At 42.7% G+C, this 22696-nt stretch overlaps 1 protein-coding gene across 1 annotated transcript in view; it reads right to left on the reverse strand.

The window, feature by feature from the left end:
- LOC117511180 (interleukin-6 receptor subunit beta) overlaps positions 1 to 8993 on the reverse strand; it is a 58116-nt gene extending 49123 nt beyond the window's left edge. Inside the window, exon 1 of the mRNA XM_034171166.1 lies at positions 8857 to 8993. Coding sequence (XP_034027057.1) covers positions 8857 to 8923 — 67 coding nt within the window. The 5' untranslated portion in view covers positions 8924 to 8993. The remainder of the gene's footprint in view (positions 1 to 8856) is intronic.
- Positions 8994 to 22696: the final 13703 nt, after the last annotated feature.

Genomic DNA, 22696 nt, shown 5'->3' on the forward strand with positions numbered 1-22696 from the left:
CCCTGGATAGTCACGGTTTGGAGGATTTAAGAGAATTGGCCAGATTTCTAGAAATGAGAGCTGCTCCATCCAAAGTGGGATGGATGCCGTCTCTCCTAACAAGACCAGGTTTTCCCCAGAAGCTTTGCCAATTATCTATGAAGCCCACCTCATTTTTTGGACACCACTCAGACAGCCAGCAATTCAAGGAGAACATGCGGCTAAACATGTCACTCCCGGTCCGATTGGGGAGGGGCCCAGAGAAAACTACAGAGTCCGACATTGTTTTTGCAAAGTTACACACCGATTTAATGTTAATTTTAGTGACCTCCGATTGGCGTAACCGGGTGTCATTACTGCCGACGTGAATTACAATCTTACCAAATTTACGCTTAGCCTTAGCCAGCAGTTTCAAATTTCCTTCAATGTCGCCTGCTCTGGCCCCCGGAAGACAATTGACTATGGTTGCTGGTGTCGCTAACTTCACATTTCTCAAAACAGAGTCGCCAATAACCAGAGTTTGATCCTTGGTGGGTGTGTCGCCGAGTGGGGAAAAACGGTTAGAGATGTGAACGGGTTGGCGGTGTACACAGGGCTTCTGTTTAGAACTACGCTTCCTCCTCACAGTCACCCAGTCGGCCTGCTTTCCCGGCTGCTCGGGATCTGCCAGAGGGAAACTAACGGCGGCTAAGCTACCTTGGTCCGCACCGACTACAGGGGCCTGGCTAGCTGTAGAATTTTCCACGGTGCGGAGCCGAGTCTCCAATTCGCCCAGCCTGGCCTCCAAAGCTATGAATAAGCTACACTTATTACAAGTACCGTTACTGCTAAAGGAGGCCGAGGAATAACTAAACATTTCACACCCAGAACAGAAAAGTGCGGGAGAGACAGGAGAAGCCGCCATGCTAAACCGGCTAAGAGCTAGTAGCTGCGCTAAGCTAGCGGATTCCTAAAAACACGCAAAGTGAATAATGTGTAAATAATTTAGAGGTGATTCAGCAGAGGGAGTGCTTTAGTTAAGGCACGTGAAGATTACACTGGGAAACAAATCGTAATCTAGATAACTAGATCAATCTAACTGCGCAGATTAAACAGCTAACAGATACAGAAAAACACCGCTGTGTTCCGGAACAGGAAGTGATACAATACCGCAGTGAGAGCCAACCACCAGTAGAGGCCAACGATACCCGAAAGGAACCGGTTCTCGATACCCATCCCTAATCACCACTCTTTCATGCTTGGGTTCACTCTCCACTTTCTTCACCTCCAACCCACTCAACATACTCTTCCTTTAAAATGACATCAGCAAAATTTATCCTACCATCCACACACAGGGTGGACTGAAATTGAATTTTAAAGGCAAGTACAGATTACTGACAAGGTTTGGAGGCTGATACCAACATTTGAAGCGAATGTTTGGCAGCAGTAATAAGTGTCAAAAAGGTGTCAAATTTACTATAATACACTCTTAACACAAACCTTTCTTTAAAATGCCGTGGAGCATATGTTTAATTCACAGCAACTTTCAACATGACTGTAAAAAAAAGTGCAATGAGCTATAAATAACATGATTATGAAGTTCAACTTCATAATGCAGTGGTGGTGGCCAAGTGATTCATGCACTTGGTTGTAGTGCAGAAGGTTTTGTGTCAGGAAGGCAACCGGCATAAAAGTTGTGCCAAATCAACATGAAGACCCACCTTAGATCTGCTGTGGCAACGCTATGTGAAAGCCAGGCAGCAAAGGGACTTACTATGACGTTGAACAAATGAACAAACAAAAAAATGCAGCCAATACAGATCCAGCCTGCACACAGCTATCTTCTTCTATGCCAGTCTGTGGGACAACAGCCTTCAGCAGTGACAGGATGAACTTGTGATGTCTAACAAATTGTGGGAGGGACTTTGGGGGAAGGGGATGGTCTCATGGTTAAGCATTGGGTTTCAGACTAAAGGAACCTTGATTAAAAACTCAGCCAGCCCAGGAAATTGTTAAGGGCCCATGGGCAAGGTCTTCATCCCTGAGTTGGTCCCTTGCATGGCAGCACCCTGACAACACTGTAAATGGGTGAATACAAGGTGTAATTGTGAAGCACTTTGAGCTTCTAACGCAGATGAAAAAGCACTATATAAATGCAGTGCATTTACCATTTGTTAGAAACCAGAAAGCAGTAATTCATATTTTAAAAGAGTGGGATGGGTTAACAGCCAATCCGTGCCTGAAGTCAGGGGCTATTGGCTCCATACGATGGGCTTTTTTCACACATCAGTGGGCAGAACAAAAATTCATGTAATTCAAGATTTGTAATGTTTTGCAATCTACCCTTAACGACCTAACTTGAGGCAATGTTGTGTGGGCCGCTGAAGAGGAGGTACTGCTGGCCCACCACCACCAGAGGGTGCCCTGCCTGGAGTGCGGGCTCCAGGCACCAGAGGGCGCTGCCGCCTCACAGGAGCAGCCAAGGTGACAGCTGTCACCTATCAACCGAGACAGCTGACATCCATCAGCAGAGGGGTATATCAGCTGGACGGCATCTCCACCTCATTGCCGAGATATCGCTCTACCAAGGAGGTAACGTATCCAGCCCAACGAATTGTCTTCTGACTATTGAATACTTTTGCCTTTGCACAGAAAGAGAGAAGAACAGCAGGAGACTGTATTTTGGGATAAGTACTCGCATTCCTGCACTACAGTGTTGTTGTTGATTAGAGGTGGAGGTGGTGTTTCCACCCTACGTGTTGCTGGGTGCAGCCGCACCCACATCTGACTGTTTCTGTTCCTCGCCAGCAGTACCGGATCCGACGAGCGGAGGCAGTGGCCACCTGGGAGTTCGGGACTTGGCGGCTCCAGTATTCCCGGGGTTCGGTGGCAGAGGAAATCGGGTGGTTCCGGTTCGACTCGGACAGACGTCTCCTATCGTCGAGCCTGCCCACACGACACCATTGGAATTGGTTATAACCACAATTGTAATCTGTTGTGTTTGTTGTGCATATTCACAACAGTAAAGCTTTGTTATTTGACTTTCTCCATTGTCCGTTCATTTGCGCCCCCTGTTGTGGGTCCGTGTTCCTACACTTACACAACAGGCAATTTAACTTAAATATGACACATATTTCATATTTCTGTTCTTTCATGTCATTTTATGTTATGCATTGGTCATAATGTTTAAAAGGTTAAAAACATATTCATATTTGGTGGCCATAGCATTTGCTTTCTTCAAAAATGTCACATCGTAGCTTTAATCCAGTGAGACACAGAGCTGCTTCAGACAAGTTAAGACAGTGAGACCAAGAGTAAATGTAAACTTCCAAACAGTATCTTTAATCCAGTGGGTCGTCAGGCAGTTTTTCTGTCATCTTGACAGTTTTTTTTTTTCCTTTCAACATTTCAAGTGGGATTGGATTACTCACTCTCTTACTCATCTTTAACCACTTACTCCAATTCAAATTTCAAAATTTATTAATTTATATAGCGCCAATTCACGACTAAATCGTCTCAAGGCGCTTCACAACATAAAAACAGTTAAAAATTTAAAACACAATAAAAACAACCATAAGAAAAAAAACAGCAGTAAAAAAGTACAAGATTAAAAAAAGATTAAGGGTCACGGGGGGCTGGGTACACACTGGACAGGACGCCAGTCTGTCACAGTCCACATATAGACAAACAAACACTTTCACACCCACACGTATACCTAGGGACAATTTACAGTTTCCAGTACACCTGTCCTGCATGTCTTTAGATGTGGGAGGAAACCGGAGCACCCGGAGAGAACCCATGCAGACATGGGGAGAATATGCACTCCACACAGAAAGGCTTACATGATTTTTTTTTTTTTTTTTACAATATAACCCCTTTAATAATTGTCTTAATTGAATGAGAGCTGAACCTGGACTGATTTCATTGTAAAGGATAAAGCCTGGATGAAAATTTTTCTGTCTCTTTTGTGTTTCAATAAGTGAGACTGTGAGCTGAAGATTGATCATTTAAGATTGCTAATTTGCTGCTTTGTGTCCGCTATTGACACAAATGATCATGTGATCAACTGTGTAAACAGTAAACAATTTGTAAAGCATTGCAATGAAAACTGTTTACTTTTGTTTTCATGTTTAAATCAGTGAACCCTCCCTCCTTTTCTCTCATCGACTCTCTTTCTCTATTTCTCACTCCCTTCTCCCTCTCTCTTTCTCCCTGCCCATGCTCATACCATCTATGCGGTTTTCTTCTCCTTCCGGCAACCTTGGAGCTTCTTGGAAACATGAACCCTGTAAACTCTCAAATAAACCATTCATTTCTGAATATAACAGCAGCTACGGACACAGGAGGAACTCTGGATTATTTACTGAAGAATTTTGATGAAATTTTTCATCTTTCACTCAGATGGAGGGAGAGACGCTGTTTTCAGCTGTGCTCAAACCTCTCTGAGCTGCTGTTACACAGCGCTGTGGCCTCACAGAACACTAAAGTCGCTGACTGGTGCTCTCTTTTTAGAAAATGTAGGTTGGAAGTTGGAACTTGCTGACCAGTGACTCGCTACATGCAGTGCTACAAAATACACGATTCATTTACACGAGTAAAAGGAGATGTGGTGTAAAGTAAAAAGACATGCCAAAAATGACGGAAAGGCATGACGGAAAGACAACTTGCTATAACTTGCTAAGAGTGTTGAGAAGGTGGAGGGAATATTTTGAGGAGCTGATAAACATGAAGAAAATGAAATCACCTGATGATGTAAATGAAATGCATTCATATAGTGCTTCTACAATAAAAGGGCTTCACAGTGATGCCTTTCATTTACGAGTGATTCTTTAACTACAGGCACTATTGGCCTTGTAAATGTAATTTCCATCACACCATTGCCTTACAATATTAAGCGCCTTAGGGCAACTGTTTGTGTGATTTGGCGCTATATACATGTGCTCTGATGTCACTGTTTATCTCCATAGAAACTACCCAAACAATCTTTCATACAAACTGTTTAGGGACATTACAGTGTTGTGGTGGAAATTACGGCAATAGTGTGGGACCACTACATTTTGTTTAAAAAAAATCACAACAGTTGTATGACATTGAATACCCCAATTATGTTTTGATTATTTTACTGATATTTTATTCAGAGATATTTTAAAACATTAGAAAAAACGTTTCTTTACCATTCATTTTTATCATTGAAGATCAAAAGTCTGGGTGTGGGACAAGCACAAAACGGCAATATTTGCATATAATGATGCTGAAAAAAGGTGAAAAAGTCATCATAGACTACTAGAACAAATTTCTTAACACACTTTCATTGTAAAGATAACTATAAAAGTGTGAAATTTCCCCTTTTTTCTGTTTTTCATACAATATGATCAAAGGACATAATAAGTGCCCGTAGTCTAAGAATCACCCTTACACAAGACAATGTCAGGGTGCTATCATGTAAGGCGCTCACTCCGCTTTACATGAAGAATCTCGCCCAAGGATCCGAAGTCATTTTTTGAGTGTGATGGGGATTTGAACCAAGGACTCTCTGGTTGCAAGACCACAGTTTTAACCACTTAACCATCACCTGACCAGAGTGCAAAGCATGAAGTGCAAGGTTGAAGGATGTAAGGCTGAAGTTATGATATGAAGGGGATGAAAGACTGGAAAAGCCGTTTGGTCCAGATGACATTCCAGTGGATAATTTTTAGAATAGAATTTTAGAATTTTTTTGTTATTGTTGTTGTTGTTGTTTTTGAAATGGCATCAACAAATTAAAATGTGTGAAATACCAAGTGTTCCATTACTTTATAGGCCAATTGATAAACACTTGGGCAGCATCTTAAATCTCAAATAAGCAAAGAGAGCATGAATCAGTTGCTGCCTGCTTGTTTTATTAATCTAAAATCACCGGAGAACACAAATATATAAGACAACCTGAATTGAAGGAGAAATGCCACTTTTAACAACCTGGACATCATTTCTGACATAAAACACGACCGTTTACTCACCAATATAACTTTGGTGTCATTAGGAGTTCGTGGTTCAGACGATGTGCTCAGGGTCAAATCTGGCTCAAAGATTTTTCTTCTTCTATTTAAGTGGATTAGACTTTTGGTGGAACACAGTGTCATCTACTGTACAGTAGGGACCTAGTAGTCAATATGTGTCACCGGCTTCAAAATGGCTCTTTCAACCAGATGTGCAGTGCTGTGACATGTCAGTCATCTACGGTGGCACCTGGGGTGTCCAATCAGCCACACCCATGCCAGGAAGTGTTCAACATTTGACATTTCCTGTTTCACTGTGGACTCAAAATTTAGCACTGTTTCAGTCTCAACTTGCCATTGAATTCCTGTGACATCCAACAAGATCTCATCTATTGTTAAACCAGGAAGTGTTGATCCAGGAAGTGTTCAACATTTGACTTTTTTATTATTTAATGAGACAAAGAAAAAATTACACAGAAACCTTACAGAGGGTTAAATACAGCAGCAAAAACAACACACCAAAGAACAGGTTAATAAAAAAAAAAAAAATCAAAACTATGGAGGGAATTATTTAAAAAAAAACTTTGAAAAGTTAAACACATTTGAAATTTCCTGTTTCACGGTGGAATCAAAATTTGACACTTCCTGTTTCAGTCTCAACTTGCCACTGAATTCTTGTGAGACACCACGAGATCTGCTGTATTGTCAATTGAGGAAGTGTTCAACATTTGATATTTCCTGTTTCACTGTGTGATCAAAATTTGGCACTTCCTGTTTCAGTCTCAACTTGCCACTGAACTCCCACAAGATCTCCTGTGTTGTCAATTCATTAAGTGTTCAAAATTTGGCACTTCCTGTTTCAGTGTGAACTTGCCACTGAATTCCCACAAGAGTCCATTATCGTCTATAGTCAATCCAGGAAGTGTCCATCCAGAAAGTGTTCAACATTTGACATTCACTTCACTGTGGAGTAAAAATTTGGCACTTTCTGTTTGGGACTCAGTGTACTATGAGTGAGCTTTGTGCCGCTGCACGGTGCAACACTCGTATTATTATTATTATTAATATTATAATGAAGGCAAAGCCTTTGACAGAGCAGCCTTTTTCTCTATTGAAAAATAGTGAAGTTGTTTGATTGAAATCCTGTAAAAATTGATATTATTATTATTATTATTATTATATTTTACTAATTTTCTACAGGGGTTGATGATTTCATTAAAAAATAATGTTTGCACAACAAAAGCTATTTATTCTCCTGCCTTATGTGGCACTAACAACGTATAACATGTAGAGATAGAGATAATGACAATATCACCAAACAACAACTATGACCATTTTAGTGCCTGGTAATTTACGTGATCAGGGGTCATTTTGGAAACAGGAAGCCTTTAAACTGTAAAATAAACCATACATTTCTAAATGTATGAGCATCTACAGTACACAGAAGTAACTGGATTATTTAATGAAAGATTTTGATGGGAGATTATTTTTTCCTTTCAACTCACAGTGGAGAGCAACGCTTTACTTTCTTGATTGAAGTTATACAGTTACGGCGATAATGTGGCTCACTCAGTGTATTCCTATGCCAGCCTTTCACTGGTGTCCGGCTTGACGAGCGCAAAACAAATGCAGCGAAAGCGGTAATCAGCTAACTCTGTTTCTATGCCTTTCCTGCCTTTTTAATTAGTACACGAATGGAATATATTAATTTTCCGAACTACTTTGTTGATTGAAGCTATACAGTTACGGCGGTCATACGGCTCGTTCAGTGTATTCCTTTCATTGAAGTTCACACGTTTCTACACATTTGCGGGAAAAGTTCTCCCATCATTCACCTCGGTCTCTGCCCTCATCCTTCCTGTGTACTTCCTGTTTGAACTTCCTGTTTGCAGTGATGAAAGTGTACTTCCGGTTTGCGGTCATGGTGGAAACTGAGTTGGATGGACTACGAACTCACTCGCGCTCCTCTGTCATCATCCTCGCACGCTGCTCGGTATTATTATTTTATTTATTTTAGTGTTACTTATATTTTTTTCATTTGATTTTTAAATGGACCACAATGGAAATAAGCGTTTTTACTTTCTTGTGTCATCCATGTATTTTTTAATGTATTTACAATTATATTATGTACTTACATTGAACTTACTAAATAAAATCATGCATGCATACAAGTACACAGGCACCATTTCGTTTTTAATACATAAATGATATACTGCCCCCTGCTGGAATGCTGTGTGTGTCTAGAATGTAATTATCAATTGCTATTGTTCAGTGTTGTGAGCTAATATCCGTAGTTTCTACAAAAATATTAGTCCTATCATCTTACCGTTTTCGTGGCATTCATCTTTGACCCAAAATACATAAGCATACCAAATGGCAAATGTCAGCTCTCCCCAGTTTCTTCATGCTCAAAGCCATACGCATGCATGCACGCACGCACACATCTACGCACACAGATGCCACTTGGCTATTATGTATGGATGACACTGAAAAACAGTATGTTTTACAAATATATGGAAAAAGGTAGGATATAAGTAAGTCCCTTCGGCTGCTCCCTTGTTTGCACTCGGGGTCGCCACAGCAAATCCAAGGTGGATCTGCATGTTGAATTGGCACAAGTTTTACGCCGGATGCCCTTCCTGACGCAACTCCACATTACATGGAGAAATGTGGCAGGGGTGGGATTTGAACCTAGAACCTTCTGAACTGAAACCAAGCGCATTAACCACTTGGCCACCACCCCAGAGCTTCAGAAATTTTTTTTTGGTGATAAAATGCTTAAATTGTTTTCAGTGGTCTTACACTTTATAAGAAAATAGGCCTGTATATAACCAGATGGATGCTAAAACCTAAGTTTAATGAGGATTTACGAGTATATGTCAAGAACAAAATATGCATTTTAACAACAAGAAGGCAAACTTACTGTGTGAAGAGACACAAAGAAGAGTAATAACTGTCCAAGCAGAATGTTTAGGAGACCAAATCTTCATTTTTACTAAGAAAAGAAAGTTACAATAACTTTGAAAAACTACCCACTAAAATCTTTACAACTCTGAGGAGGATAAAGTTGAAGATCTCTGATGTATGAACGATGAAACTAGCAGAGGAAGTGAGGAAATTACTTCATACCTGCAGCTCAAATTCATATCAGTTTTTTGATTTCCTGTGAAACGACTTCAGTCCTGCTCACAGTTGAACAAAATGTCAACATCAGCTCTGTAAATAGCAAAATTTGGGTACAGCTGTTCCAGCATGAAACTGCTTCCATAAAACCAGTGAGTGTCTTTTAACTGAATTGCATTGAACTGCATTATCACAAATTCTTTTGTTATTTTAACATCCATGTATGTTTCATAAAACCAAAGACTAATTCTGCTGTCAAACAAACAAAAACCAATGACCTAAATCTGTTTGCAACAAACTGCATTTGTATCAGTGCTGGACTGCAAACCTCATTCAGAACTGTTCAGCATTTTAACCACAATGAATCAGATTGGAATCAAACTGTGATGACACAGTGAGGTCACAAAGGTCAAAGTCAAACTCATCTGGCCTGATAATCCAGGAGACTGATTCCTCCTGGTTGTTCCACAGCTGGCACTGCAGTTCCTGCACCCAGCTCCCCCAGTGTGGAAAATGTTTGTGGAGAACATGTACTGGTGGATCTGTCTGACTTCAGTGCTACATTAAATGGGGACAGAAAAGCGTGCACACACGAAGCCGCCTTTTGCTTCACTTATTCAGAATTTGGACCATGAAGCAGGCCCCTTCCAGCAGTGCAGGGTCACTGCTATTCATCTAAGTTTGTGGTGCGGGATGGGGGGGGGTCACTTAATTGATGTTAGATGGTAAAAAGTTTTTCTGGTGACCAACATGATCCAGGTATTTTCACACTCACAAGACATAATCTGGACCAACATGTATGACTGAATTGAGCTCAAGCGACTTTTAATTTAATTTAACCAGGTTAGTCTCATTGAGATTGAGATCTCTTTTGTAAGGGAGACCTGGACAGTTATAAACTTTCCAATTCACCCAACCTGCATGTTTTTAAATGTGGGAGGAAACCAGAGCATCTCCACAAAAACATGGAGAGAACATGCAAACTCCAAACAGAAAAGCCACAGATGGAAATTGATCCCATGACCTTCTTGCTGTGAGGCAATAGTGCTAACCACTAAACCACCGTGCTGCCCACCACAGGTCATCATGATAATGAGCAATACACACTGTACCTTACCCATACCTTTAGGTATTGATCCATGTGGAAGAAGTGGTCTCTGTAAGGTGCAGGAAAAGGGTCTTGGCAGATGATAGCTGGTGAGGGGAGCAGTGCACTGATGATAAGGTCATGGATGTTGCCACAATGGTGATCTGGCTTTGTGATACCCTGCCTGAGATGCTGCTCATCACAAAGTGTAACAGAACAGTTGTCTGCTGTCAGGGTTGTCACCTCCAAGAACAAGACCTCCATGTAATTTATAAGGGGTGCAAACACTCAACCTGTGGAAAGTTACTTCAACCACTCTTGGCCTGGACACATGGACAGATGGATGGAGAGACAGCAGTTGGGGACAATAAAGGAACATGTCACGAGTCACATCCTGTGAGCTCAATGCAGAGAAATGTGTATTTCCATTTTTGCTGTTTCATCTTCAATAATGCAATACTTTGTGGGCGCACCCAGATCTGCACGCTTATTATCATCACATGACCCAAACTGGTGGAGTTGGGACACTGCACACGTCCTTAAACTGTAGATGAGGCATGCTTTCTGTCAGCGGCAGCTGAAAAGTAGCCACACATCTACAGTCAGGAGCCTTAATCATGGACACATTCAGAGGCACGAATACACAAATATACTGAAGGTCAGGGATGTAGTCACATCATGGCTGATAAAGAGAACTCTCACAACGCCCCACATCTTAGAAGAGCTTTGCAGATTTTTAACTGGAGGCCAAGAAACTGGAAACTCAAATGGAAAACCAAACATGAAATATCGAGTGAGATGACTGCATCCCATTTATTCAGTAAATTTTTTCAAAGAGCTTTGAGGGCTGAAACAAACACGGACCAACAGGTTAACACTCCAACTCACTTTCCTGCTCCGATACAGACTCGTCTTATTGCACGTTGGTCACAAACACCAAATTTGCAAAAAAAAAAAAATGCACCAACCTCCAGGACAAACGTGAACAAAAATCATCCAAATTGTCCATGAGTGAAGGACTTCAAGTACATCAGGGTTTTGTGCACAAGTGAGGGGACAATGGAGCATGAGATTGTCAGGAGAACTGGTGCAGCAGGGACGGTATTGCATTCAGTCTACAGTACTGTTGTGACGAAAAGGGAGCTGATCCAAAAGGCAAAACTCTTGATCTACTTGTCAACTTTCATTCCTCTTCTCACCCTGTGGTCATGAGGGTTGGGTCATGACCAAAAGAACTAAATCGTGGGTACAAGCAGCTGATATGGCTTTCTCAGGAGGGTGGCTGGTGTCTCCCTTGGAGATAAGGTGAGAAGCTCAATCATCTGTGAGAAGCTCCAAGTAGAGCTGCTACTCCTTCATGTTGAAAGGAGCAAGCTGAGTTGTTCCAGGCATGGTAAGGATGCCCCCGGAGCATCTCCCTAGGGAGGTGGTCCAGGCACGTCCAGCTGGGAGGAGACCCTGGGGAAGAACCAGGACTAGGTGGAGAGAAAATATCTTCACACTGGCCTGGGAACACCTCGGAATCCCCCAGTCAGAAGTGGTTAATGTGGCCCAGGAAAGGGAAGTTCAGGGTCCCCTGCTAGAGCTGTTCCCCCACAACCCGATCTCAGATGAGCAGTTGAAGAGGAGTGAGTGAGTTACCCGTAATCTGTGTGTGTTAATGTTTAAAACTTCAGAATTAGTGCATTATTTTAAAATTAAAAGATCCCGCGTGCATGAAACTGTCACAGGTGTTATGTGCAGACGCAGGTTGAGGAGCGGACCAACATCTGACCAAACCCAGCGCTAAATAACCAGAAAGCGGTTCCACAAACAAAACGATTTTATTTCCCCCTCTAGTGCAATAGTTAGTGTACAACATAAATATTTAGTTTGTCTGGTGGACCCGTCCTCCTTCACAGGCACGATGTGTCAAACCCTGGCGCGGTCCTCAGCGTCTCACAAACGAACGTCACAAGGTCGAGTTCCCGGCAATTCTGCTTGAACCACTCATGGCTTAAATGCAGAACGCCATCTCATTATCTGCTTCAGCTGAAAGTCTTTAAGTTTACGCGTGAGCATCATCCACAGGTGCAGCTAATAATGCTGATGAGGGTGAAGGACTCTTCTGCCAGCACCTTCTCCACAGACAAAAACCAGTTTGCATACCACCTGGAGAGCAAAGAAAAGAAAACAACACAAAAACATCCAGCCAAACCCCCCAACACACAACAGTACCCCCCCATCAACGGGAAGCCCCCCGGCAACCGAACAGACCAGGCCCGAGAACAACACCTCCCTCTGGTGTCCATGACAGAAAGCAGACGGCAGGACAGGGCACCGCGGCAGGAAGGCCGGCTGGCATCAACAAAAACCCCAAACAAGTCCCATATACAACCCAACATAGAAGAAAAACACAAAACCCACCCAAACCCTCCCCAGGGGACCGTCCCATCCAACCCCGGGAAGAAAAGAAAAACTCCCAAATGCAATAACCCAACACAGCCCCAACAACACAATACAAACATAAATTCACAAAGAAAAATAAAAAACAACCCCCCCCCAGAACGATATGCAGAGCCCCCCCCCCCCCCCCCCCCCCCAGAAGACCTTTACCGCCAGTTCCAGGAGAGAACAACCAACCAAAACCGGAATCCTACAGAGGTCCCCAGGTTTACACGGAGGAACAGCGCCCCCCAGAGGACCGTACCATCAACCCCAGGAGGTACCCTCCCCACAACCCAGGAACCCCAGACCCGGCCACACTTGGTTGATCGGCCCCACAATCAATTCCCCCCCCAGAGGACTGTCCCATCGACCCTGGAGGTGGAACCTGGAAGGAAACATAACACAAAAATCCAACCCCCGGCGGACTTCATTAAAACACCCCGGGGGCAAAATAAAACAACTGGCAAACCCTGTTACCCCCCCCCCCCCAGCACCCCGAAAGACCACAGATCACTCCCAGAGCCTATCGTTAGCCCTATTTTGGCGAACGGCACAAAACTACTAAGCTGGGGAAGGAAACAGGAAAAACTAACCCGGTCCCATCCCCGAAGCGCAGCGGAAAACTGGAAAGACATCCGGTGCCCCAACCCGACCATACCACCAGCCTAATTGGAGGGGTGGAACTACCGAAATGGCGAACGGCAACAGATCGGCCCACCACTCCGACTGAGGTATGTTCCCGCTGCACAACACCCCGGTAACACCAATGACGAACGGTCAAAGGCCCACCGGGGCTGGAGAGGAACCGGGCCCAAACCAAACCCAAAAAAACACCCCTGACAACCCCCCCTAGGTGCAGAGGTCTTCTGAGAAACGCTCAGCGTGACCAACCTGCACCACCCCACAACCCAAAAGACAAAACGGTCTCAGAGCAATGTGAGGTTGGGGTTAGGGAAGCAGGGAAATAAAAAACAACAAAACAAAACGACCCTATCCTCAAACAGAAAATACCTAAGTCCAAATAATGAAAACAAATGATTACCTGAGTCCAGCCGAGCTCACGTCAGACTGGTCAAATCAAATCAATTTTATTTATATAGCGCCAAATCACAACAAACAGTTGCCCCAAGGCGCTTTATATTGTAAGGCAAAGCCATACAATAATTACGGAAAAACCCCAACGGTCAAAACGACCCCCTGTGAGCAACCACTTGGCGACAGTGGGAAAGAAAAACTCCCTTTTAACAGGAAGAAACCTCCAGCAGAACCAGGCTCAGTGAGGGGCAGTCTTCTGCTGGGACTGGTTGGGGCTGAGGGAGAGAACCAGGAAAAAGACATGCTGTGGAAGAGAGCAGAGATCAATCACTAATGATTGAATGCAGAGTGGTGCATACAGAGCAAAAAGAGAAAGAAACACTCAGTGCATCATGGGAACCCCCCAGCAGTGTAAGTCTATAGCAGCATAACTAAGGGATGGTTCAGGGTCACCTGATCCAACTCTAACTATAAGCTTTAGCAAAAAGGAAAGTTTTAAGCCTAATCTTAAAAGTAGAGAGGGTGTCTGTCTCCCTGATCTGAATTGGGAGCTGGTTCCAGAGGAGAGGAGCCTGAAAGCTGAAGGCTCTACCTCCCATTCTACTCTTACAAACCCTAGGAACTACAAGTAAGCCTGCAGTCTGAGAGCGAAGCGCTCTATTGGGGTGATATGGTACTATGAGGTCCCTAAGATAAGATGGGACCTGATTATTCAAAACCTTATAAGTAAGAAGAAGAATTTTAAATTCTATTCTAGAATTAACAGGAAGCCAATGAAGAGAGGCCAATATGGCTGAGAAATGCTCTCTCCTTCTAGTCCCTGTCAGTACTCTAGCTGCAGCATTTTGAATTAACTGAAGGCTTTTCAGGGAACTTTTAGGACAACCTGATTATAATGAATTACAACAGTCCAGCCTAGAGGAAATAAATGCATGAATTTGTTTTTCAGCATCACTCTGAGACAAGACCTTTCTAATTTTAGAGATATTGCGCAAATGCAAAAAAGCAGTCCTACATATTTGTTTAATATGCGCATTGAATGACATATCCTGATCAAAAATGACTCCAAAATTTCTCACAGTATTACTAGAGGTCAGGGTAATGCCATCCAGAGTAAGGATCTGGTTAGACACCATGTTTCTAAGATTTGTGGGGCCAAGTACAATAACTTCAGTTTTATCTGAGTTTAAAAGCAGGAAATTAGAGGTTATCCATGTCTTATGTCTGTAAGACAATCCTGCAGTTTAGCTAATTGGTGTGTGTCCTCTGGCTTCATGGATAGATAAAGCTGGGTATCATCTGCGTAACAATGAAAATTTAAGCAATGCTGTCTAATAATACTGCCTAAGGGAAGCATGTATACAGTGAATAAAATTGGTCATAGCACAGAACCTTGTGGAACTCCATAATTAACCTTAGTCTGTGAAGAAGATTCCCCATTTACATGAACAAATTGTAATCTATTAGATAAATATGATTCAAACCACCGCGGCGCAGTGCCTTTAATACCTATGGCATGGTAAAGAAGCTTGAATCTTCGACTGGACTGGGTTGCTTGACGCGAGGACATTTCGCTTCAAATCGCAGAAGCTTCCTCAGCTAAAATTCTTGCTCTGGTGGTCTGACTTCTGTCTTGACTCTTGTAGAGAAGAATAATCAAGAAGTCACAAAAGCTGGAGTTTAAAACCTAACCAGACCCCTCCTACCGAGAGGCAGACTGCTATAGGCTGGTGACTAAACAATAGCTCTAATTAGCACCTATTGTGCTCTAGTTAGCACCCTCTTAATGACAGGGCAGCTGTCCCTCTCCTGATGGCTCCCTTGACGACTCTGCTGATGACGTGAATGACTCATTACCATGAACAAAAGACTGAAACTGCTTTGACCTGAGTACCCCATTGTAAACAGGGGATAAAGCGTGTCTCAGACCCCCTCCCTGGTTAAGGCTGGGTTTCAAACATTTCACAAAGAATGCCTCCTTGACCCCTCTCTCAAACCATTTCCTCTCTCTGGCTAATATTTTAACTTCCTTGTCCTCAAACGTGTGGTTAGTGTCTTTAAGGTGGAGTTGAACTGCAGACTGAGGTCTACTGGCGCCCTCTCTGCGGTGCTGGTATAGCCTTTTGCGTAAAGGTTGCTTAGTCTCACCTATGTAGTGTTCGTTACAGTTTTCCTGACATCTGATAGAATACACTACATTGCTCTGTTTGTAACTAGGGATCCTGTCCTTAGGGTGAACTAATTTCTGTCTCCACGTGTTAACAGGTTTAAAGTAAACTGGGATTTTGTGCTGTCTGAAGATCCTCTGTAGTTTTTCCCCTACTCCTGCTAAATAAGGGAGAGACACTCCTCTTCTTCTTGTCTCTGTCTCCTGTCTATCTGGTCTCTTTGTTCTCTGGGACTTCTGCACTTTGTCCAGGGACCATCGTGGGTACCCACATACTGTGAGGGCTTTCCGGAAAAGTTGTTGTACTTTAGCCCTTCCCTCTGCAGTTGTGGGCACCTGTAGGGCTCTGTGTTGAAGCGTCCTGATCACCCTGAGCTTGTGTTCAAGGGGGTGGTTTGAGCCAAAAGAGCAGCCCCCTTGAACACAAGCTTGGGGTGATCAGGACGCTTCAACTCTCTCTTTCTCTCCCTTATAAAATTACAAGATATGTGTTATATTTTATTAACTTTGTACAAATGACAGAATTGACATTAATGGAGTTATTCCATCCGGATTAATTTGATCATTTTAAATCAAAACACAAGACAAAAATGCTTTATTTTCCAAGACATCTGCCTTACTGCGAAGGAATGATGGCGTGCATGCGGTTGAACTTAGCTCCTCTCAACTGCTTCACTGCTGCAAAATATGTAGTAAACAGGAGCTTCCAGCAGTGGCCAAGTCACACAAAGACTGAAGTGCTGACTCATTGAAGCGATCATGGTATTAAGACTCAAAATCAACTTGTTAGTAGTTTACTTAAAGTTATCGGTTAGCTGTAGCTTCCGATAAATTTTTGGGTGATTTATCAGTTTAGCTTTATAAAAGATAACAATCCAGTTAGCTGATTAGCTGTTATCGAAGCTAACGTTTTGGTTAGCTGTGCCCACCACTGGTCTCTGCTTTGTTCATTTGGGGTTGTTCAAACTCACGGTTGAATGAATGAATTTATTCTGCACACACACACTTAATAAACACTCTCGTAAAACAAAAAACTCGTAAACAATTTCCCAGTTGTCTGCGGCCAAAAGGGTGTAGGCAGAGGCAAAAGCTTATAAACACCCACCCCTTTTACCATTTACTACAATACATATATGAATATATATACACTCATAACAACAAATACCAAAAAAGAACGAACAAGCACGGACAATATAGATTAATCAGTGAACTAAAATACCTCAACACAACAGAACAAACAATAGTGCACAATGCACAAAAAAAACAGTAAAACTCAGTTAACCTAACTTCGCCATTTCGGTAGTTCCACCCCTCCAATTAGTAACAAGTAATTGTATTGTTTTTCTAAAGTCTTTTAAGCCAACTAAAGTACCAGATAATTTAATGCTATTACAACAGTTATTCCAAATATTTACACCTTTTTTAGTGGAACCACAATGACTTTTTACAGTAGTTCATGTCTAATGTATCAAATACTAATGTTCCTCTCAAATTATAGCTGGATTCCCTCATTTTAAACAGATCCTGGACATGTTGAGGCAAAAGTTTGTTTTTAACTAGGAGACCCACATGACTCCTCTAACTTTTGTCTTATTATACAACCCCTGGCAAAAATTATGGAATCACCGGCCTCGGAGGATGTTCATTCAGTTGTTTAATTTTGTAGAAAAAAAGCAGATCACAGACATGACACAAAACTAAAGTCATTTCAAATGGCAAATTTCTGGCTTTAAGAAACACTATAAGAAATCAGGAAAAAAAAATTGGGGCAGTCAGTAATGGTTACTTTTTAGACCAAGCAGAGGGAAAAAAATATGGACTCACTCAATTCTGAGGAATTAATTATGGAATCACCCTGTAAATTTTCATCCCCAAAACTAACATCTGCATCAAATCAGATCTGCTCGTTAGTCTGCATCTAAAAAGGAGTGATCACACCTTGGAGAGCTGTTGCACCAAGTGGACTGACATGAATCATGGCTCCAACACGAGAGATGTCAATTGAAACAAAAGGAGAGGATTATCAAACTCTTAAAAGAGGGTAAATCATCACGCAATGTTGCAAAAGATGTTGGTTGTTCACAGTCAGCTGTGTCTAAACTCTGGACCAAATACAAACAACGTGGGAAGGTTGTTAAAGGCAAACATACTGGTACACCAAGGAAGACATCAAAGTGTCAAGAAAGAAAACTTAAAGCAATATGTCTCAAAAATCGAAAATGCACAACAAAACAAATGAGGAACGAATGGGAGGAAACTGGAGTCGTCTGTGACCGAACTGTAAGAAACCGCCTAAAGGAAATGGGATTTACATACAGAAAAGCTAAACAAAAGCCATCATTAACAACTAAACAGAAAAAAACAAGGTTACAATGGGCTAAGGAAAAGCAACCATGGACTGTGGATGACTGGATGAAAGTCATATTCAATGATGAATCTTGAATCTGCATTGGGCAAGGTGATGATGCTGGAACTTTTGTTTGGTGCCGTTCCAATGAGATTTATGAAAATGACTGCCTGAAGAGAACATGTAAATTTCCACAGTCATTGATGATATGGGGCTGCATGTCAGGTAAAGGCACTGGGGAGATGGCTGTCATTACATCAATAAATGCACAAGTTTACATTGATATTTTGGACACTTTTCTTACCCCATCAATTGAAAGGATGTTTGGGGATGATGAAATCATTTTTCAAGATGACAATGCATCTTGCCATAGAGCAAAAACTGTGAAAACATTCCTTGCAAAAAGACACATAGGGTCAATGTCATGGCCTGCAAATAGTCCGGATCTTAATCCAATTGAAAATCTTTGGTGGAAGTTGAAGAAAATGGTCCATGACAAGGCTCCAACCTGCAAAGCTGATCTGGCAACAGCAATCAGAGAAAGTTGGAGCCAGATTGATGAAGAGTACTGTTTGTCACTCATTAAGTCCATGCCTCAGAGCAGGGGTAGGCAACCTGTTCCAGAAAGAGCCATGAGGGTGCAGGTTTTCTTTGCAGCCACTGACTCCACCAGGTGATTTCACTGATTAACTGATTCCATCTGCTCAAAGTGATATTAATCAGTAAAATCACCTGGTGGAGTCAGTGGCTGCAAAGAAAACCTGCACCCTCATGGCTCTTTCTGGAACAGGTTGCCTACCCCTGCCTCAGAGACTGCAAGCTGTTATAAAAGCCAGAGGTGGTGCAACAAAATACTAGTGATGTGTTGGAGCGTTCTTTTGTTTTTCATGATTCCATAATTTTTCAGAATTGAGTGAGTCCATATTTTTTTCCCCTCTGCTTGGTCTAAAAAAGTAACCGTTACTGACTGCCACAATTTTTTTTTTCCAGATTTCTTATAGTGTTTCTTAAAGCCAGAAAGTTGCCATTTGAAATGACTTTAGTTTTGTGTCATGTCTGTGCAAACCTCCGCCAACATGAGTTTCCGATTCCACAAATTTTTACCTTGGAAAAATTTTCAAGGTCAAGTCCTGTGAGATGTTACTTGTCATAAGCTCAACAATATGTGCTGAAATGTCAGGACTATGTTCATGCACTTGAATCAAAGTTTTTTGTGTGGTGTTATCAGGTTTTTTTTTTTACTTTTTCCATTTCTGAATTCTTTTTAAGATCATTTTGGTTATGAATGAATTTATTCAGCACACAAATCAACAATAACAAAAACTCATAAAAAACTTAACAACACACCCGTGTGACTGAAAAGGTGAGGGCAGAAGCAAATCCTATAAATACCCAGCCCTTATACGATAAAAATAGGAAATGTATACACACCTATATACATGCATGCACACATAATAAACACAATTTCATAAATACATACAGACACATACATGCATACATACCTACATATACACATATCCATGATGACAAAAACCAAAAAAGCGTTCAAAATTAATCAATGAACTCAAATTTACAAAACACAACTAGACAAACAATGATACACAGCACACAAGCCCGGAAGCAATAACAAAAATCGAACCTAATAGCCCCGTCCCACATAACCGGAATCATGCAGAATGGTGGCAGAATTATACACCGGCGCACATCTGAAAAGTGTCAGGTTTCAGTTCCAAAACGTTCTGAAAGCCATCTGCGGAAGTCCACACAGTTGGTCACAGCTATTGTCTCCATCATAACAGTGGAAAGTGAGTCATGTTTTCCAGGAGCTGTCTTGTGCAATTTCACAGCAGGACACTTTGAATTTGCCATGTTGGGTTGATGCTCATACTGGATCTTTGTTTTTTTTTTTTCAGGTTGATGTGAAGACCAATGATTTTCTGGAGACCTTCTTCCATAAAAGATGCCACACTGCTGCAGTGGGCAGGCAGTCCAGGAACAAAGAGCAAAATGGTGATGATTTTCTTCTTGGCTCGCAGCTGTCTTAGGTTGAAGAGCTTTCCATCCATTCTGTTTGAAGAGCTTTCCCTCCAATCTATGCACAGTGCCAATGGCACTGAGAGCGTAGGGGTGATATGCTGCAGCCCCACTTTACCCCTGATTGAACACTGAAGGCTTCAGTTTTTGTGCCATTTACCAGAGCTGTGGCAGAGATGTCACTGTGGAATAACCTCAGGATTTTGATGAATTTCTGCAGACAGCCTGTTCTGCTCAGGATCTTCCACAGAATTGGGCATGACATGCTGTGGAACACCTTTGTCTGGTCATTGAAATCAAAGTACAATGGTTGGTGTTGCTCTTAACAAAAACCCAGATTCCAACATTATAAACCACAAATATCCACATCTCTTTCCTCTGATGTCACTGTGATGATTTCATGAAATAATTTGTTAGTTTCAATATGTTAAACAATTAAAGGGATACTTCACTGATAAACAGCTAACTAGCATCAGATGTGGGACACTGGGCTAAACACCTTGTTTATCCCATTGCTCCGTGGCTGAGATGTCCTTCAATTTAATCAATTTCAATGTATTAATTTATATAGCGCCAACTCACGACAAAGTCGCCCCAAGGCGCTTCAAACAATTCATAACAACACAAAGTAATTTAAAATCAAAATTAAAATCAAGAAAAGCACAATAAAAAGATAAAACACAGTAGAATAAAAAGAAATTACAAAGCAAACATAAAAACAAATTACATTAATGATAAGACAGTCTAAAAAAGTGGGTCTTCAGTCTCGATTTAAAAGTCTCCACTGTGTCAGACTGCCTAATAACTGCAGGTAGATCGTTCCAAAGAGTCGGACCACGGTAGGAGAAGGCTCTATACACCACAGACTTCTTGTGCACCCTCGGAACACACAGAAGCCCTGCTCCCTGCGAACGCAAGGGCCGTGCAGGTATGTAGGGCTTAACCAAGTCCGCCAGGTAGGAAGGTGCCAGTCCATGAACAATTTTATAAATCAACAATAAGACTTTAAAATCCGATCTGGCAGAAACTGGTAACCAATGAAGGTAGCCAGAATGGGTGTAATGTAGGTCAAACCTTCTACTTTGTGTCAAAGGTCTGGCAGCAGCATTCTGTACCAATTGTGTCAGGTTCTTGGTTTTATGGGTGGTTGTTGTTGCTCCATCTATCTCTTGTTCTGTCTCTGCTCTATCTTTCTGCTTGGGTTTTCTCTGTTTTGTTGTTTCTTGCCTTTCTCTCCTGGTTCTTTGGTGGGTGTCTCTCTCTGTCTGGCCACACCCCGGTTCTGGGATTTTCTCCACACACCTGTTCTGAGTTTGCTGTTAATCACCTGGGTGCTTTATAAGCCTCACAGTTTGTCTCTGTCCTTCGCCAGATTGTTGCACCTTGTGCCTTCGCTTCCAGCCCTGTTCCTGTTCTCTAGCCTTGTTTTGTTGCCTCATCAGTTTTTGACTTCCTGCCTGTGTACTGTGACCACGCTTTTTTGCTTGATGTTTCTGATCCTGTTGCTCTGTTTGGATTGCCTTTCTGTGTACCGACCCCAGCTTGTTAACCCAGTAAACGTTTCATCTCCACTAAGCTGTGTTCCAGCATTGTGCATTTGCGTCCAGCCCATCCTGCCTATCTAGCCTGATAGAACGATCTGGCCAACCATGGATGCAGCGGATGCTGATCCCTTCCAGTGGGTGGTACGCCACCATAGTCAGCAATTAGCACAACAAGAGGACCAGCTGGCCGCTCTGAACACCGGACTCAGAGAGCTGGCAAAGCGGCAAGACACATTTATGGACTCTGTGAGCGCTCAGATGGAGCAACTCCTAATTGCTGTTAAACATCAGGCTAAAACCAGTATGACTCCCACCGTCACACCAATTCCGGGGTCATTAGCTGCCCCACTGGTTCCCATATCTGTTCCTGAGGTCTTCAACCAACTCTCGCGACCTGAACGATTTTCTGGTGAGTCTGGAGACGTCAAACCATTCATAACCCAATGTGAACTACATTTTGAACTGATGGCGCCAATGTTTCCAAACGAGCAGTCGAAGATAGCATTCGTCATCACTCACCTGACCGGTCGGGCGGCAGCATGGGCCATGGCTGAATGGAGCCGAGATTTGCCTTCTTGCTCCTCCCTGGCAGCATTCACCAAATCTCTCCAGCAGGTCTTTCAGCACTCTTCTCCGGGGCGTGAAGCGGCACGCGAGCTGATGAGGCTGAGGCAAGGCAATCGCCACGCGGCCGACTACGCAATTGACTTCCGCATTCTGGCCTCGAAGAGCGATTGGAATCCCGCGGCACTCCAAGACGTCCTCATCACATTCCTTCCTTCGACCGGCCGCCTACTTCCGGTCATCCGGGCGCCCTCCCCTCCACTTCTGCCGAGGAGCCCATGCAGGTGGGGCGGGCCCACCTCACCAACCAAGAGAAGGAGCGCCGCTGTGTGGAGGGACCCCGTATCTATTGTGGACAACCTGGTCATATTCTTCTTCATTGTCCGGTCAGGGGTGCCCCGGTGCGGCCAAAAATGGTAGTGTGGGTGAGTCAAA

This window comes from Thalassophryne amazonica, chromosome 5 (genome assembly GCF_902500255.1).
Source record: "Thalassophryne amazonica chromosome 5, fThaAma1.1, whole genome shotgun sequence".
NCBI lineage: Eukaryota > Metazoa > Chordata > Actinopteri > Batrachoidiformes > Batrachoididae > Thalassophryne > Thalassophryne amazonica.